Below are 20,333 nucleotides of genomic sequence, written 5' to 3'. Positions count from 1 at the left end.
CCAGATCTGAAAGGCTGATATGTATTCACATTAATAGAGGTATCAGAGGGCCATTTTTACCTAGAAGACAAAGTAATACTGTAGTAAAAGAATGCGTATGTGCACAGGAGAATGGTCTTTTTTTACAAAATGACATCGCCAACTACTTTTTTGGCATAAATAATACAGCTTTATTAGTCGTTTTCACAGATCCATGTGAACGGTGATCATTTTGATAATGTTGTCATCACAATCTTTTCTGTTTTTAGCACATCCTTGTCATGTAAATGTACCTTAAGTTTGCTTATGGTTTTTCTTTGTTCTCATTTTCCCGCCAATAGTTTGTCACCATGATTATTGATTTAACGATCACACCTGTTTGAATTCTGTTTATTATCACTGTGTATTTGAGTCCCTCATTTTGGTTCATTCAGTGGTTTTGTATGACTTACTGTTTTATAGACTCTCGCTTTTGTTTGTGCTGGAGTGTATTTAGGTTAATAAATGTAACTTTTATTTTGATTTTGGGGTCCTCTTCATCTTTACTGAAACCTAAAACCAGTGTTGTGCCTGAACGCGTTCATATTTTGGGCGAACGTGAACTGAATGTACTGTATTACTGCCTGATGAACGTTACAGTGAACGCATTCATTCTGCCCAGACAGCAAACTGACATTGAATCAACGTGGAAACGACGTCTCTCATGACATTGAAACAACGTTGATTTTGCTCATCGAATTAACGTTGAACCAACGTCAGACGCGGCATTCTTCAAAGCTAAATGAAAATCGAAAATTGGTTTGCTTTCATAACGTTGAAACAACGCGTTGTTTTCAAGTTGATTTTCCGTTAGTTTTGAAAGAATGACGCGTCTGACGTTGGTTCAACGTTAATTCGATGAGCAAAACTATGTCAGATCAACGTTGTTTCGATGTCATATTTCCACGTTGATTCAATGTCAGTTTGCTATCTGGGTGGTGTCTGTGAACGCACGCGCTCTCAGTTTAACTTTGTATAATAGGGTGCCAGATTTCTATAGAGCCTTCCAGGCGAAAACCCGGCTAAAACACACGTAAACAGGCCTTAATATGTAGTGAAAAAACACCCAATCTGGCAACACCAGACACCAGTATCGCACCACGGCCGCCGTCGACAAAACAGCAAGCGAGGAGCCGTCGTATGATCATTTAAATGGATTTTATGACGAGGTCGGTGAGGATGGGAAAAATCTTACATTTCTGTGAAAACCGTTGATAAAATAATTGTTGTCTGTGGTTGTATATGGGCTGTGGCAATAATAATAATAAAAAAAGCTCGCAACAAAGAGAAAAAAATAACTATAAATGAACTAGTAATAAATTTTATTTATTAAGTATGAACTATGAACTGAACTGGTTCATTTTTAAAATGTGTGAACTGAACTTTGAACTAGTTCATGTAGAAAGTGAACTTTCCCAACACTGCCTAAAACGTTACAGTACATAAATATGAAAATGTATTTGTAGTATACTTAGCATTTCAAATACATTACATTTATTTTTCACTAGGGTTGTGTGATTGACTGAATGACGAAAGAAACAGATCACAAAACGGCAGAAATGAAGTGAAGATATTAAGTTTTGGAACTTTCTGTAGAAGTCACACTCGTACTTTTAGATGTCATGTCCGTTCATACATAAAGAAGAGCACTGTTGGAACGAATAAAGGAAATGCTGTTCTGCCATTAAGAAAGGAAAGAAGAAAAAAAATCTCCCAAAAGAGAGAAATCATGTTTTGTGAACAATGTGTCAAGGAGGTGCCGGCAGGTACTAAATCTTTGTATCGTGGGCTGGCTGGACGCAGAGTGGAGAACTCACGTTCACATTCATTGGCACTGTAAGTCGTGGCTGGTTTCCATGGAAACTGGTTGAAGCCGGGGCAACAGCGATCACATGACGGGCCGCAAGTGTTGTGCTGGCAGTCACACAGAAGCCTGGGGTACACAGACATAAAAGACAAAAAACAGGTTATCCTTTAAAACCATCCATCGTTCTATCATGCACATGCTTTTCCATAAAAAACTGATTTCATTAGGCACTTTACATGTCTTTTAGGTACTTTGCAATAAAAACAAAATAAATACTGAATCATTTTACAGACTATATATTATTTAGGCTATATAACGACTGTATAATTAAGTAAATTCTCACTGCCATGTTTGAAGGTTAGTCTCATGAGAATCACTCTTATCCTCTTTCTGTCTCAATCTCGAGGGGCCAGTATATGCAAATACTAAAGCACTTCGGGCATCAAATGAGCCACACAAGAGCTTACAGTGTTTTAATTCAAGTGTCTAAACTTCTCACTGACCTTGTGCTTCAATGAAAAGAGTGAATTCGGGAGATAGAGGGAAAGCGAGAGAGCCTTTAAAACCTGAGAGTCTGAAATGGTTAAGTTCTTCACGCTTGCTTAATTTTCCTACGACATCTGAAAAGCTGATCGAATTAACCGAGACTGCTCACGGGTGGCTGCATTTACACACGTATCATTAGAAAGTTACACAGCAGACAGCAAGAAACTGCTACACATATGCCATATTTCAAAACAATTGTATAAATTCATATGAAAGCACTGCAAATAGGACGTAATACAGTATTTCCATGATTTCAAAAGCCATACAGACTTAAAGTCTTTATCAAACAACACCAAATGCAAGAGTACAGAGAGACGGCTCTGGGCATGTGACCAAAAGCACAAATCGTATTGGTTGGCCAGTTTTCTTTGCCGTGTGATGGAAAACAGATTAGAGCACCTCAGTAAAAAACAAAAGGGTCACATTGACGTCCCATGAATATTCATGTCGGATTGATCACACTCATTAACATTTGTCAATCAAATTAAAAGAATTATCACACCGAATTTTCACACGAAACATACCTCTTAGTGTGAAGCGTGAACACGCCTTAAATGGACTCTATAAAACGGTTAGTTCCAATCCTTGATTCTGATTGGTCAATAGCTGTGTTTTATTCATGATAAAACACGGCTATGACCGCTTCACCCAACGGTTCTATGTATCACTGCGCAACACTGCAGTTCCTGTTTTTTTTTTTTTAGCTTTCATGCATATTACACATTGTAACGTTGTTGCTGTTCACGGTCAGGGACTATTTATTTTCTAGCGGAAGGAAGGCTTTTAGTGATTTTACTTCATGAAAGTTGCACTAATATATATATATATTTTTACTTTAATATTTTTATCGTGTGGTAACCATTTTATAAAAGCAATAAGGTACTTGAGGCAAGTGCTGTATCGTGAATAAGTATGGGTCACTCCGCTTCACGTCGTGCCTAACAACGCCCTTCAGTCATTACTTATTCACAATACAACACAGCCTCTCTCGTACCTTATTGCTTATGTAAGATACATCAAAATTTACACATTTATAAAAAAACCTTCTAACAAGGTCAATCAATAGAATCTTAATTCAATACTGCAGTATAGTTTCTACAATGTTTGTTTTTAGCAATAATTATGCTGCGTCCCAATTTGCATAAAATCCGTCTTAAATAATATTTGAAATAAGAATAAGTGTTTCCCAAATCGTTGTATGTTGAAATGAGTATTCCAAAGAAACATGATTGGTCTACTTTTTCCAATATTGCCCACAACCCATTGCTAAGTACTACAAAGTACACACATATGGATGCACACTTTCCCTGAATCTGTTTGGATGGTTCAGCTTGAGCAGCGGTTTAATCCTTCATTAGCATCCACCCACAGTGGGAGCAATTGTTCCAGAGCCTTACTTCAAATGAGCTACAGCCAACCATACTAACCAACCCCATCCAGAGTCTATTAACCCTCAGCTGCCCTCTAGATCTCCTCTAAGACTTTAATACACATGCCTGAACCTCTAACGCTTCGGGTTCAGCTTACAGCATGGAAGAAGTTACCTATCTACCCAAATTCCCCCATGAATCAACTGCACACTGACATCTGTTTAACTCCTGGTACCTGTGGGGCAAACAGGTGGATCTGGGAAGCTTATAGATGGAGCACGCTTTAGCGATTAACCTGTGACCCGCAGTGTCTGACTCATTCTCTGGGTTATCCTCATATAGCTCTGTCAATCAAAGCCCTCCACCCTTCACTAACTGTCTGTTTTCATTCAGTAAGCATTCATTCATTCAGAATAGTATTAAATTAATAATCCTCATACATTTCTGCATATATTCATACACACACACCATCATTAAAAAGTTTGGGTTCGGTAAGATTCGATTATCCTCACAAATGCTGCAGTTTTTGGATCAAAAGATGTGTGGTTCATATATTAAATATACAGGTGTGACAGACTCAGGTCTCCTACATCCATATCACATGTATATCAGAAGATCTCTACAATATCAGTAACACACACACACACACAAAATCATATAAAGAGGAAATCAAAAAGAACAGCAGATTTAACAGTGATCGATGAAGGTTATGGGAACGCTCCTTCCTCTCCAAACGCAATGTTAGCATATGTTTCTTGTTGCTATGATCCGTATTAACCCTCTGGGTTTTGATAATCCCCACACAGGATATATTTTTTTTCCAACTGATATATGTGACACCTTCCAGGTGGTTCATATTCATGTTTGCTTGCACTGAACGCTGCAGGAATCTGTGGAATGAGCGAATAGAGTAATAGACTATTTATCAGTAGGGACAAAAACTATGACCGGCGGATACGTCTCGATTGCGACATACAAAGAGTCGGGATAAATCTCTCAAGATTCCTGAAATATTACACAAACCGCTGTCGGTTAAACCGCATGATCTGCTTAATGTCCAACGGTCTTCTACACTAAAGGACCAGCTTTTTGAGGATTTCGCTTAAATGTTTTCATTACTCTTGGAACATGATTAAAGTAGCAAAACAAATGAAGCCACTGGATACATTCAACACAAACTTCTACAATGACCTGAGTGACTGAAACCCTTAAGTGAGCCAACGCTGAACGGATCCTTGGTCATTGGTCAATTAGTAGGGAGGCTAAGCACAGAGTGATCTTCTGACAAGCTAGTAAATCCAGACGCCTGCAGGGCCTCACAACTCAAGAATGTCCCTCCCCGGCCACCATCACTCACTGTCCTGAGACACGCGACAAGATCCTCTGACTATGAGCTTTCTAGCTAAAAACCCTTATGCGAATATCGCAGATCCAGCGTTGGTTGTTTTGTGATATGAGTGCAGCTGTTTTCTAAAACTCTGGATTACGTTAAAGGTCTAAAAGATTGTGCTTGAGGATAAATAATATTCTGAGGAGAAAATATGTACAGAAAGCTTAGAATCAGGCAAGTGAAGACTCCTCCGAGCAAAGCGTCAGGGCAGCATGTATGTGCCTGTGCTAGTGGTCTCCAGTGCAGGTGGAAGCTAAAGGTAATTTTAACCCACTCCAGGCACAGGAAAGACACGATTATGAACAAGCATGTTTAAAGTGCACATTTACAGACATAAGTACCTCTCAGCTCATGTGAAGAATGTGTGTCGACAAATCAGTGAAATATTTGCATATTTGCAACAGTGTAGCAACAACATTTGCCTATTGATGATGTCATTAAAATTGATGGATAAGGCAGGAAAACACATCCTGAATAGAGTTGGCAAAAACAGGACAAAATACAGATTTTGGGAGATTTATTGAAATAAGTCTGAAATATTATGAAATACTATTAAAACTTAAAATAGCTATTTTCTATTTTTCATATACTTTGAAGTTCATTTATTCCTGTGATCAAAGTTGAATTTTCAGCATCATTATTCCAGTCTTCAGTGTCACATGATCCTTCAGAAATCATTCTAATATGCTGATTTGAATCTGACTTGTGACTTTTAAATCCTATAAATAAAGCAAATTAAAATATTCTTAAAGGTCACTTACTTGTACGGGTCATTGGGGTCTTGAGCATTACAGGCCTCGGCGTGGCCATTACACACGCACCTTCCTCCAATACTGATGTCTTTAATACTGTAGTAATACTGAAGAATAAATGCAGAAAATGTATGGTTTTGTAATGGAGGTTTGTTTGCAATTTTTGTCTATTCAAAACAATGAAGAGGGGTCTGTCTTACTCTTCGAGTGACTGTGGGGTCTCTCAGGGCTTTGCCCATCAGGTGACCCAGCAGTGTGTTGGTGCGGAGGAAGCGCAGGCGGATGTTGGTGGCTTTGGTGAACTCCCTCAGAACAGGAGAGTAGGAGAAGTTCATGGCGCCCGGTCGTCCGTTCACCAGAGACACTACAATCTGAACGAGAGTGATTTAACAATGGCAAAAGTCCGATTTCACAATGAAGTGTCTATAAAAGTGCTAAGTGCATCTGCAGTGTTGAGACAGAGTTTGTCTGTGTTCGTACCTCTCCATTCTCCAAAGGGACAATCCGCGAGTACTCTGTTGTGCAGATGATATCGTCATCATGGTTGATGCGCTCGATCGTCCTCTTGCCAAACCGCTCAATACAGTCTCTCTTAGAGGCTGGAGCAAAAACAGAGACATTGTGCAAATCAGTTGAAAAAATATTTTAAGTCACCATGAAATAACAATGTACAATTCTTGATTTGTTCATAGAATATTGCAGTATTTATTATAAATGATTTATCCATTCACATCATTTTTTTTAATGAATGTGCCTTCAGACTCACGCAATTTGCCGAAATAGTATTTAAATTTGTGAACTTTGATCATTAGTTGACTTTGGTTTGATTCTTGATTTCTTTAAGTTTTATTATTAAAATCAAGTTTTATTAAGATTATTAGTATCTTTAACTAATTCCATTTAGGAATGTCACAGTGAAATAAAAAAAAACGAGTGCTTTAATAATATTATGATACCTATACTTTTTTAACAAAATGTTACCTAAAAAAAAATTATTTTAATATCAAAACATTATATAAATACATTTAAAACTAATATGAACAAATAAATATAAACAATATAATAATATTAATATTATTTAAATTAACATAAATTAACAGTATATATATATAAAACTAAATTTAATATAAATTAGTACATTGGTAGAAACATTACATAAATTGTTATATATATTCACTATTTATTCACAACATTTTTTGTAACATTCGTAAATCTGAACTTAACTAGAAGTACTTGTTAAAATTGTCCCAATGTATAGCTGTTCAATGTTAAACTAACATTGAGTTTTCCAACTAGTATTAGCAGGTAAGTATATTGCTTAATGTTTCCTTTGTTACACCAATATTAAATTTAAATCTGGATATTACTCATAATATAGCACATCATCTTAAGTTATGTGGCTATTTTCCCTAACAAAATAAACAATTGCTGAATGCAAGGCAGACTCTAGACTGAATATTAGAGTATCTATAAAATAAGCTACTTATGAAATATACGACACACAGCAATCTGTCACCAAATGTTCACTCCATCTTTCTCTAGTGTCATTGTTTTGTACGAAGTCATGGAGGAAATATTGGGTTGATGGACTGTGAGTTTAACAAAACAACTGAAAATTACATTTGATTATGCTGATAATGTCAGAATGCCTCCAAATGCCAGCCAAGGGGTGTAGTTATTGTTGCTAGGATTGTACACCTACACTACTGATGGACACAATATGAACACAATATGTGTGTTTGCAGAGCCTAGAGCCAGAGAACAGAAAGACCTTTCCAAAACCTGACCTTTCTCACTTAACCCACACTTTCATTCCTATAATGCATTCCTTTCAATCACTGAAGGCCACACAATGTTCATGAAGCTGTTTTCATTACTACCGTAAAACTTCACGCATATTAATCAAATCAATTGACACAATACAAAAAAGTTGGAAGACCGCAGTTTCACGTAGAGCATTTGGAGATTTTTAGAGATTATAGACTCAATGAACAACATCTCAACACTAAATTACAAAGGCCGGTCTCATATAGATGCCTGTCTCAAATACAAGCCGCTCCAGTTCGACAATTTGGGAAAATAAAAGCCCGGGCTATTATTTGAAGTTTTACGGTATCTTGAAAACCAGAGGTGAACATAACACACAAGAACAGTGGAAAAAAAAGCTAATTTCGGTTACTCACAGGCGAAGAACTTCCATGGCTGGTATGTTTTCCCAAAGTCAACGGAGCGCTCCAGAACCCACAGGTCCGGCCGGGGCGAGTTGGCAAACTTGATGAGCACGTATGCAACATGAAAAAGCTGTGAAGAAGGAAAAGAATTCAATATAAGTTCACAATATGAATAATGTCTTATTTGCATAAACTCTATAATTTATATCTGCATTACTGAATATTAGCCATCAGCCATCTTGCTTTATTAGTACCAGCAATGGCCAAAAAACTAAACAAATTGGTGACAATAAATTTAGAGACAATAAACCACCCCTAACACTGTATAATACTTTAGTTTAACCTTGGTTATACAGTACATGCATCCACTGGAGATGAAGATTGAAGCTCTTTCTATACCTTAATGGAGCCAATGACATCACCACCACCTTAAACTTCCTTTTCACATAAAGTCATCAAATATCAATTTCAATCCTGTTTCTGTCTTTTATATGACTGATAGATTGATAAAGTGTTTGAGGTTCACAGATGTTCTCCCACAGACTTGATCAAAGACATGGACATAATTGGACTGTTTTCCCTGAACTCACTCCATAAGACTCAATCAACAGTATTTCTGCCCCAGAGAGAAAGAAAGAGAGGAAGTAAATGATCTCATGACTTTTAAATGATGCCATGCTAAGGGGTAATGTGGAGATTAATATATACTACATTTGCAAGTATAACCAATTTGGCTGTAAGTCATTTAAGCATTTTTTTTTTTAAATACAGCCTTGCATAACAAAGAAATGTGTTAAATAAATCAAATCATTATTATAATTTTTCTTTGTTTACATAGGCCAACTTATCTGGGCATTTAGTCACCGTCTGTGAAATATTTTCCGGTTTTATGGTTGTCACATAACAAAATATTTTGTGCTTGTTGTTTTTACACTGCTGACTTACATTTGGTGTATACATCACTAAAATGAATACTAAAACTAAAAATCATGTCAAACTAGAAAAAAGGTATTTAAAAATACATTTTAATTCAGAAATGACAAACGAGGTGTAATTTCTGAATGCAATACCAGATACATTATAGATTTATAAGAACTGTATCATTCTTGTCTAAAGAACATTGAATCATGGAAAAACATGGATCATGGAATAAAAATATTAATGGATCATGATCCATGGAAATCATTATTTCCATGGATCATGGAATAAAAATAATAAGATAAAAATATTTCAGTTTCACTTAATTTGGATGGTCCCCAACACATTCAGTTGACTATAAGTAACGTTGCACCTACATCTCTAACTCTCACCAGAGTGTTAGTAGAGTATTAGTAGACTGGTAGGGTTAGGTATAGAAAAAATTGACATGTAGTTGTAAAGTTACTTATAGTCAACAGAATGTTCAAAAGGGACCATCAAAATAAAGTGTTACCAATATTTCTTTCAAATTTGTTTACAGGGAGATAACATTTCTGATGAAAGCCCAAACGCAGATGATCAGCTCTAATCTCCTTGGCCCATTTTAGTGTTATGTGATAACCACAAGACATTCATTTGTCTTCTTTTTGCTATCTCTACCATTCCCAAAACACCATGCGCATTCTCATGGGAACGGCTGTTCTGTATAAGTTTAATAAATATTAAACAATAAGAATAATTCATAATGAGGCATCCTATTATAAATATCAGACATTCTTCATTCAATCTTACTGGAAAAGTGTCTTCCTTAGGAAAGCCAAAGGCTTAATGCTTAAACACCCATCTACTTCCTCTCTAAGCCCCTCAGCTCTGACAACACAGAATCCCCTTCAACACACACACACACACACACAGCCATCCCCCACCATCTACACTAACTTCCACAAGCCCTCAATGCAATGCAATGCAACCGAAAAGCCCCACTGCTACAAAGAAGCACTTCAGCCACATCAGGGGCTTTGTCAACGCAAGCCTCCTCACAGATACGCAGAACAAAAACACATCTGTGGAAATATCTGACGGGACTAGCGAGGTGGAAAGGTGGGCGCTTTGAAATGGGGATCAGATGCTCTTTCTTCCATCTGCCAGACGGCCCGCTGGTCACAAGGGTGTGAATGAACCTGAACTTTAGACTGTGTGTGTGTGTGTGTGCCTGCATTTGACATTTACTAGGACCATGATGAGAGATGCAACATGCTTCTGTCAAGAGGCAGGAAGCTTTATATGAGGATGAGATTATATCTAACCATTTGGACCCATTTCAATGTCTTATGGGCTGTAATGCCTTTAGAGTTAACTAAACAGAGCTCTGAGGTCACCACATTTCAAATGATATATATTTTTTTTTATAAAAAAGCAACAAAAACTAGAGAGATAATTAAAATGTAGGAACAATAAAGATTTAGATGCACATTTTTATTCTTTCTGATGAACAAAATAGTGGTTGCCACAGGAAAAAAAAAAAGTAAAAATCTCTCTGGCTTGAAGCAATGGTGCTCTGAGTGGTTTTAAGTGCTTGCTACTCTGTGCTAGGGTGTTGTGAGTAGTTTCTAGGTGGCTACTTACAGGAAAAAGCTCTTTATTTGGTTGGGTTGGGCTGTGTTTGCTGCAGAGTGAGGTAAGTGTGTATGACATGTACAATAAAAGTCCAGTTGTGTTTAATGATTGCACAAATTCCTCTTTGTGTTGCCACAGTGATTAGTTTGGAAACAGGATTGGGGACTGTGAATCCTTGGCCAATGATTAAGCACCCGAGAAACCAGCAACACCTTCGTCAACAGGGAAAAAGGAGATGGAAATGAAACGTTGTTGAACTAAAGACAAAACTGAACTTGGGTTGATATTTCCAAAGGGTTGTTACCTGATTCAGTTGTTTCATTCTGGAATAAGTGCTCATGTGTTATGTGGGGCATATTGAGCAAAATTGATTTAAAGTCGTTTTGACCGTATAGAAGCCTGTTGAAGGAATAAGTGAACAGCATCGGTGATGGTGAGCTGTTCTGTGCATGTCTGAACATGCTTCAAAGTGAATGTATGTCCGGATAAAGTGTGTTCATTTCCTCTCCCACACCCTCATCTAGTACACGCTTTTCCCTACCTATACCTACATATTGTTTCGGTAACACTATACTTAAAGTCTTTATATATAATGTACTTATTATAATACTATTATAATTTATGTAATTACATCTATAGTAGGCATCTGTAGTATATAGGCTGGCGCTCGTTTCGGCCTCAAAATCAATCTGGCCAAAACCAAGTGGATGCACAACGACCAGGTGGCCGACACTACCCTTCATGTCGGCCAGCACCAGCAAGTCGATAGCTACATCTACTTGGGCCAGGAGCTGACCACCGACCACAAGATTGGTTGAGAACTGGCACGACGATGCCGAGCCGCCTGGGTCAGCTTTGGCTCAATTGCCGAGACGGCCACCAACAGAGCCATCGACCCGGACATCAGGGCCGCCCAATTCAATAGCACCGTCCTGCTGGCCATGCTCTACGGGGCCGAGAACTGGGCAACGACGGCGCCTGACCGGCAAAATCTGGCCGCGACTGAACGCGCAATCGAGCGCCGCATGAGCGGGGTTAAAAGGATCGACCACATCTGCAACGAGCAGCTGCGGGCCATGACCAGGGTGGCGGTGGACCTGGCCAACAAGGCCAAGAAGTGCTGGGCCGGGCACCTGATGCGCCGGATGGACGAAAGATGGACGCGCAAAGTCACCGTCTGGTTGCCGATCGACATCAAGCGGCCACGCAGGCGCCCTGCAACATGATGGCGCGACTCGCTACGACAAGATCTGGGACACAATTGGATGGGACTCGCCCAGGACCGACAGACCTGGGCAGATCGTTGTGGTCTGCGCTGACCACCTTTGGCCGGTGAAGACAGACCGATTCTGGATTCTGGATTCTGGACATCTATAGTCAGAACTGCTAACCCTTCCCTTGGTGCTTAACTCACTCTTAAAGGGATAGTTCACTTTGAAATTAATTTTTGATATGTTTTAGCTCACCTCAAGGGCATCCAAGATGTAGGTGTTTCCACAGTATTTTCAATTTTGATATTTTTCGGTCAAACCGTTGTTGTCTGACAGTCGTATAATGGAGGTTTAGGGGGTCCACCTCAAAGAGCATGCACAGAGAAGTCCAAATTAAACATGATTGAATGACTCGTCAATGTAAGTACACACTGATTCGCTAAGACACGAAACGAGCGGTTTGTGTGAGAAAACGAACAGTATTTATATCGTTTTTACCTCGTGCTATCACAACGATGTCAAACTGATCTGACGGCACGGGCGCTTCGGTCTGCTCATGCGCCAGAAATGATCGCTTGCGTGTGTGCGTCACTCTTTGTTTATACAGAGATTTCGGAAGTTTTAAGTTTCACTAAACATATTTAGATATACAGGAAACCGCAATGGAAGACGATTTCGGTATATCTAAATATGTTTAGTAAAAGGTAAAACTTCCGAAATCTTTGTGCAAATATTGAGTGACGTCACACGCAAGCGATCACTTCCGGCGGAATGTTGAACATGATTCAGTTCGGTTCAGGTGGACATTGCACAACTGATTCAAATCACTTGGACGTGAATGTGATTACGCGAGGTAAAACGATATAAATACTGTTCGTTTTCTAACACAAAACGCTCGTTTCGTGTCTTAGGCCATCAGTTTGTACTTACATTTACGAGTAATTAAATCATGTTTAATTTGGACTTCTCTGTGCATGCTCTTTGACGTGGACCCCATAGACCTGAATTATATGACTGATAGACAAGAACGGTTGGACCGTAAAAAATGTCAAAATTGAAAATACTGTGGAAACAAAGACACCTACATCTTGGATGCCCTTGAGGTAAGCTAAAACATATAAAAAATTTATTTCAAAGTGAACTATCCCTTTAAATCTACCTATACCATAAAACCTGTCCCTAACCTTACCCGTATCCCACCTCGATAGCAGCAAAAGTGTTTTACAATACATCATGAACACAATCCATACAATGTAGTTATTTTTTAAGTATTTTTTAAGTTAAAGACACCTACTATAAAGTGTGACCCAATAAATCATCATTTTACAGTTAATAGAGAGAAACTATTTTATTTTAAAAACTGTATGTTGGACTATATATATGTGCAAGAAACTCAAGCTTCACTTGTTCCCTCTCTCCCTCCTCCTATCCTCTTCTTCCTTCCTTCATATTTTTTATCTTCATCCCACATCCTGTCATGATGCAAGCGGCTGTCTGTGTAAAGACACCAGTGTTGCTCAGTCTGCAGGAATGGAACGTATCACAACCTCAGTCGGTCCGACTTGGGAACGCCAGACAGGCTTGAGAATAATGGCATGCTTATGAGGAGAGCCGGAGGAGGAGGGATTACCACGGCAACGGGGGATGCCGTAACAGCTGCACGCATCCCTTCACACCTGGAGTCCCGGCGCATGTCATAAATCCTGTTACATCGTTAACTGGTATGTGCCATGGTTTAGTAAAATGAAACTATGATGGGTCATTCCAGAGTTCAAAGATCAAACACAGCTGTTGCCCCCTAGAGACAGAATCTGATCAGGGCAAACCCTTACAGTCCATTCCAGACATGCCTGTGAAAGCTGTGTTGACTGCAATCAATTCACAGCTACAGAGTCACAGAAATCAGCACAGACATAAAGAATCTTCTTATCACCTCTCAAAGCATATACACACTACAACACCAGTACATGTAACCTCAGGACATGAGTCACTGGATACTTAATCTCTTTCCAAACATGAAAATGAACCACAAGAGCATTTCTTGTTTGGTATTCTGAGTTGAGTTGCTTACTGGCTCAAGTCAAAAGAACCCGCTCTCAAGTTACTATAATATTCCAATCTTTAGATACAGCCATCTATGGGATATTTTATTTATTTATTTATTGCTTGGACCAACACAGGCAAAAAAATTGCAAATCTGTTTACTTTCAAGTATGAGCAATTGTAATGAAGATACTCAGCAAACACCACTTATTATGCACAGGAAAAACAGCTTTAAGAAAGAACATACAGTGCATTTCTGTCTATGGAAGACCCCAACAAAACAAGTAAAGACTTGAAGTCAAGAAGCTCGTGGGTACAGATAAGGTATTTTAAAACTCAATTTTGGCTCCTCAAGGCAATGATGTCAGTAAGAGAAGACAAAATACTAAGTTAGGATAAGAGCCTGAAAGGACAAGTAATGCAGAGCAGATAGAGGCAACGGAGAAAGAATAAAGAAAGATAAATATGTGTCCAAGCCAAGGCAAAATTGAAGATTCACTGCATAAATGTGTGTCCTGACACACTTTTCTGTTGAACACTCATATTCATAGCTGAAATCTGGCTACTGTTAGCATCTGAGCAAGTGTGAACATGAGCAGAGACCGGTAATCTGCACTCAAAATCCCACAGTAGGACAAAACATCCAGCACTGAAGAAAAAACCTGCATAGCTTTCCGCCACGCTAATAGGGAACTCTGCAGACAGCCCGAAAAAAAGGACAAGAGGAAAGTGTGTTAGCCCTGAATCTTTTAGAACTGCAGGAGATTAAAGGTATAGTTAAACCAAATTTTTTTTCAATTGTCTTTTAATTGATTTTAACATTTTATTAACATAAAAGAGAAAAATAATAACAATAATACAAATAAATAAATAAATAAAACATGGCAAATTAGATCAAATCAGTCAATTTAAACAAAAATTTTTAATTATGTCATTTTTATACAAACCCTTATGTCAAAATTTTATTTTAGGATAAACTATTCATCCTGTAGGCCAAATATTTTCAAACTGGGTCCCTCGGGGGGTCACAAGAAAAAAAAAACTAAAGAAAAGTAATCAATAAAATGTGCCATAAAAATATATCTGAACTGAACTAAAAATGTTTCACTTATTTTCTAATGTTGGGCATACATCGAAAATATTTTCCACATAATATTCCCATAATACATTTTTATTACAAAAAGTGTGTTCAAAATATCACTTACAACTGCACACAGTATACACTTCCTTTCTAAAGTTTGGGGCAAGTGGATTTTTTCTACAAATAAATACTGTTATTAACACTTTTTAAAAAGGAAATACTTGCAAAACATTTTTATTTCAAATATATGCTGTAGTGTAAATGGCTCTTTATACATGAAAATACAGAGTAAGAGGCAAGTGCCAAGCAATGAGCACCTAAACGTACCCATGACTGAATTTACCATAAGCACACTTAGCCAAATGTAACAGTCTGCTCCTAAATACTACATTTAAAGTGTTAAACCACATGCTATAAATGTGTCCAGAGGTGAAAACACCCCATAAAAAAGGCAACATTCACAAACAGGTGTGCTTCACCGACCCAGTGCGGGAATGTTCAGAAAGCACAACGCCACTGAAAGGCATCTATATGCTGCCATAAGCCCTCGCAGACCAGAGAGCTCTTGGGCTCATGTGAGCTAACCTCATTCCTGTAGACTTCAGTAATGTATTGAGAAAGACACGCTGTTCATCAGTTCTCAGCTTCGAAACAGAGGGATGTCACCGATGACATGTATAATCACAGTTCATTTCCTGGGAATGCTGGATGGGCAGCTAAGATATGAGTGTGTGTGTGTGTGTGTTACCAGCCCTAAGGCATAAGAGAGAGGGGGTTCGCTGAGTTTGAAGGGTGGTCATCTGTTCACACCTGCTCTGCATGCCTATAATCCCATCCTCCCCTCCTGCAAAAGCACTACTATCAGTCTGAGATAATTTGAGCATTACAGGAATATACTGTATGATTTCCTCTGAGGACCGTGACTGGATTTGGGAATGCTTGCTGCAGGGTGTGAGGTAGGGTAGTAGAAGTGGTGGGATTTGTGAATTCCAAGCGTAATTAAATGTTACGTCTTAGCTTTCCTTTGGACTTAATCTGACTTTTCCATGTTCCATGTGTCTATTTAACTTAATTGCTTCAGTAATTATCTTGCTTCCATCATCAGCATCATTATCCTGACCAGGCATTTTTATAATTATAGCCCCTTTGGAACGACATGGGAAGATCAGAGGGAGTGGGCTCTCTGTGCTTTTCTTTCCTGAACTGGGAGGTCAAGTGGCTAATTGTTGGTAGTTCAGTGTTTAACCTTCTGGTTCTGATCTTGGCTAGTCCTGTGAGTCTTTGGGAAAGAGTGATGGGTGATTTCTGTCTCCCAGATGCTTTCCAGACTCTAATTAGATATCCCAGAGTATAGTCAGAGTGTCCTATCTGTGTTTCTCCCATCTGCTCTAGAACACACACACACACACGCACACACACACACCCACACACACGCACACACACACACACACACACACACACACACACGACTCCAGGGGAGTTCCCATGGCTCTCCAGAATAAATGAAACAAAGTCAAACATGCTTCATCTTTTAGGGACTTCATGTGTGGCTTTTCACTTACAATAGGTTTAGTATTTGAAGATCACAAAGAAAAAGGAGATGGAATGCTAAACATTCTGAGAGACTGATTGTTTCTGAATGGATCAGTATTTTTAACAAATAAGTAGAATGAATGATTCAATGATTCATTCAAAGACAATTCACTTGATTTGTTCCAGAATTAACCTGTTTTTGAACAAACCAGATGAATTAATGATTCAATGACTCACTGATTCAGTGTTTTCTGAACAAATGATTCTATGACCCACTCAGAGACAGTCACTTGTTTCATTCTAGAATTAATCTTTCTTTTTTTTTACAAATCCATTGAATGAATGATTCAATGACTCACTCAAATGTGTTGCTTGTCTCGTTCCAGAATGAATAATTGTTTTCTGAACAAATGATTCTATGACCCACTCAGAGACAGTCACTTGTTTCATTCTAGAATTAATCTTTCTTTTTTTTTACAAATCAGTAGAATGAATGATTCAATGACTCACTCAAATGTGTTGCTTGTCTCGTTCCAGAATGAATCAGTGTTTTTGAACAAATCAGTAAAATTAATCATTCAAAGACAGGCCCATGATGCCACATACTGGCGTATTGATGTAACCTGCAGAAAGAAAAAATCCTCTAATTCTACTAATACACTGACTGAATCTTTCTGGAACGTGCAAACACAGACAGGCGATACAAACCCCAGCACCATCATTGGACTGTCCATCAACGCTCTTACAACGACAATCAGCCAAACCAACCCAAGGACTGAAACATACCAAAACATATTTTATAATGATCTTCTCTGCAATATACTAAGCAGTCGACTTCAAGAATTGTGTCAATGTCTCCACGAAGAGCCTGTTATACTTAAGTGCAACCTAATTACACACAGAAATAGACCAAAAACGTAAAGCCAAGATTGATGAATGTAACTCAAGTCTCCCTCTCCGCCCTGCTAAGTGAAGTGTTTAAATAAAAGTGAATGTATGGGCTCTGTGTATAGCCTTGATCAAGCATTGAGTCTTGAATCATTGGTGAACCCCCATCTCCTCTGCCATTGAAAAGTCCTGAAAGAGGAAGCAGGAAACAATCCTGCCCAGCACAGTCGGAAATCCTTTTGTGCTCCTCTGGGAACTCGCTGAGAGGTTAGATGTGGTGAAGGCAGGTGCCCTCTTATTCAGCACCATGAATTACCACTAGCGCTTCATTAGACATGGTTCACTCTCTCAACTGCGACCAGTTTTAAATGGCCAGTGAAACGATAAAGAGAAGATCTTGAGCGAAGATTTGAGAAGCATCTTCTTGGCATGTTGTGGATTTGTATGGCACATCCTGTGTCCCCTGTTTAAAGTTATAGTCCACGCAAAAAGGAAATATCTATCAAAATGTTCTCACGCTTATGTTCACAATTTGTACGACTTTTGTACGAGAACCACACAACATCGGAGAGCACATACTTCCATTGTATAGATGGGGGAAAACCATTCCTCATACTATCCTGTGTTCATGAAGGGAAGTGAATCATGATAGAGTTTTAATTTTTGGGTGGACATCATTATGGGGATATTCATATGAGTATTTCATTTAACTTTGATCTCTGAAGTTTTTTTGTTTTTTATTATTACAAAGTACGTTATTGCAACTGTTACTTTTATATATGACTGTCATGGAGCGGTATATCTTATATACGAGTGATTATTATGTTGTATATAGCCTATTTCCATATTCATATTTCATATGAATTTACATACATATTTATTTAATTCAAACACAAGATAATACTCTACATTATTGCCACCAGAACAGTCTGATTTACAAACAAATCAATCACTCTTATGAGTCTTTTTTAATGAATTCTTTAAGACTCCTGGTTCCTATTCCTGGTTTGACAAATCCTTCACTGAGTGAACTTACTGAATCAAGACATGACTCGTTAAATGAACTGCAAGTTCCATGTCAATTCATCATTAGTTCAATAAGTACCAATTGAATATTTAAATGAAGTACCGAATACCAGGTCAGTTCAGCTGATAAACGCTGCTTTCAAGAGTTCCGGTGTGTATTTGTGTGCATGTTTTATGAAGATGTTTCTATTTACAATATGATTTCAAAGTGTTGAGCATTGTACGAGCATGAGCACGTGAACGCAATTGCCAATCAGAGGTGAGTTATCAAAAGGAAAATTTAAAAAAAAATGTGTGGTGACTAAGTTACAGCATAACTTCTAAAAAAAAGTTTCTTTATTTGAGAAAAAACTACGATTACAAACAAAGAAGAACCAATAAATCTGTTTATTTTTGGAATTCAAATGATTATTTTGTAAATTCTTGAATAATCCGACTACTGGTCTGATTTCCTTTTGCTCCTTTAGCTTTTCACACTTAACCCCAGATTCATTCATGTGTTTCGTCATTCAAAAAACCCTACTTTTAACCCCGGATAAAGGAACGTTTCAGACATGTAATTTAGAAGTGGGTTAGTACTGCATTTTACCCTGGATTATGAAACCCTGCTCCAGGATTTTCCCTGATTTTGCACTGTTAACCCCACATTGCGGTGCCAAACATGTACAGCATGAAACAAAGTGTTAGAATGCTATGGCGTCGTGTTGTCAAAAAACTCAGTACTTTGGTACCAAGTCGTTACTAAAAAAATTAAACTGTTACGGTACCAGCTTTTCGAGGTACCGGGTTAATCCGGTTCTTGACGCGCTGTCTGAAAGGTGCACAGTTGCGTCCTCTTTAAAACGCTGAAATGGCTCTGAATCCACTTGTTGACATGAAATGAGTAAAGAGCCAGATATGGAAATATCTTGGATTAGGCTAATGTCACGTTGCCATAAGTGGCCATAACGGCCTCTAAAGTGGTTTCGGGGTAGTTTTACGAGTACATGACCATGGTATCCAACCGACACCAGAGTACTGGTATTAGTATCAGTGCATCCCTATTTATGTCATTAATATCAGTCCCAGTACTAGGCTTATTCTTGCCTGGATAACTCTTAGCAGGTTTAAAAAACCCTTTTAAAATTAAATATGAATGCAGTTTTGGATGAAATAAAAGTACAGTCAAGTCAAATAAAACATGTTTTATCTCCTGTATAGTTTGGTAACACTACAATAAGATAGATACCATTCATTAACATTACTTAATGCATTATCTAACATCAACACATTGAGCGAAAAATATATTTTTACAACATTAGTTCATGTTTGTGAATGTTATTAACTACAAACACTTGATTGTTTATGTTTGTTCACTTCATTCATTGTGCATTAAATAAATGTTAACGAATTACAACTTTTGATTTTAAAAATGTGTTTGTACATACTACTATTGTTTATTGTTAGGTCATAATACAGATCCATATTTGTAACCGTGATAAACACGGAAACGGAAATTGGTACCGAGAACCATGAATTTTTACTGGTATTGGTACCGAATACTGAAATGTTGGTACCGTGACCACTACTATGGCTAAATGCTAGAATTACAGTCAGCCACTAACATCAGCTTTTGAGGGGAAAATTTTCAAATGGTGACAGAAAATGCGACAACTGGAGAGAAGAAATCCGAAACGTCCATTCTAAACTTGATAGTGCAGTAGCCAGTATATAATATGTGGATGCACAATGCTAGAGCCTTTAACAGGTTACATGCTGAGTCTGTCCAACCAATACCACCAGAGATATGCAAATAAGGATGATAACCCAAAGGAATGTACAGTGTGATTCATTATGAATACCCAGGATTAATTATTAACCGCGTGTACTGTAGATTATGAGTAATGTGAAACATGACGCAAGATAAGTCGTAAAATAAGTTTTTTTATTTTTTCCCTCCCTGTCTCGACTCATCTTGGAGGC

The 20,333-nt window shown here is 38.1% G+C and overlaps 1 protein-coding gene across 3 annotated transcripts in view; it reads right to left on the bottom strand.

Moving 5' to 3' along the window:
- Positions 1 to 20,333, bottom strand: part of lama5 (laminin, alpha 5) — a 90,496-nt gene that overhangs the window by 49,819 nt on the left and 20,344 nt on the right. For 2 of the 3 annotated variants that reach the window (XM_089124167.1, XM_089124168.1), the window contains exons 3-7: positions 8,067 to 8,184; positions 6,364 to 6,482; positions 6,084 to 6,254; positions 5,893 to 5,990; positions 1,836 to 1,951 (exon numbers count right to left, since the gene is read on the bottom strand). In XM_089124167.1, coding sequence (XP_088980293.1) covers positions 1,836 to 1,951; positions 5,893 to 5,990; positions 6,084 to 6,254; positions 6,364 to 6,482; positions 8,067 to 8,184 — 622 coding nt within the window. Of the gene's footprint in view, positions 1 to 1,835; positions 1,952 to 5,892; positions 5,991 to 6,083; positions 6,255 to 6,363; positions 6,483 to 8,066; positions 8,185 to 20,333 lie in introns of those variants that run through there. The other variant, XM_089124169.1, reaches the window with a different exon arrangement.

This window comes from Pimephales promelas, chromosome 20 (assembly GCF_988280905.1).
Source record: "Pimephales promelas chromosome 20, fPimPro1.hap1.1, whole genome shotgun sequence".
Lineage (NCBI taxonomy): Eukaryota > Metazoa > Chordata > Actinopteri > Cypriniformes > Leuciscidae > Pimephales > Pimephales promelas.
This window is presented reverse-complemented; position numbering and strand designations above follow the sequence as displayed.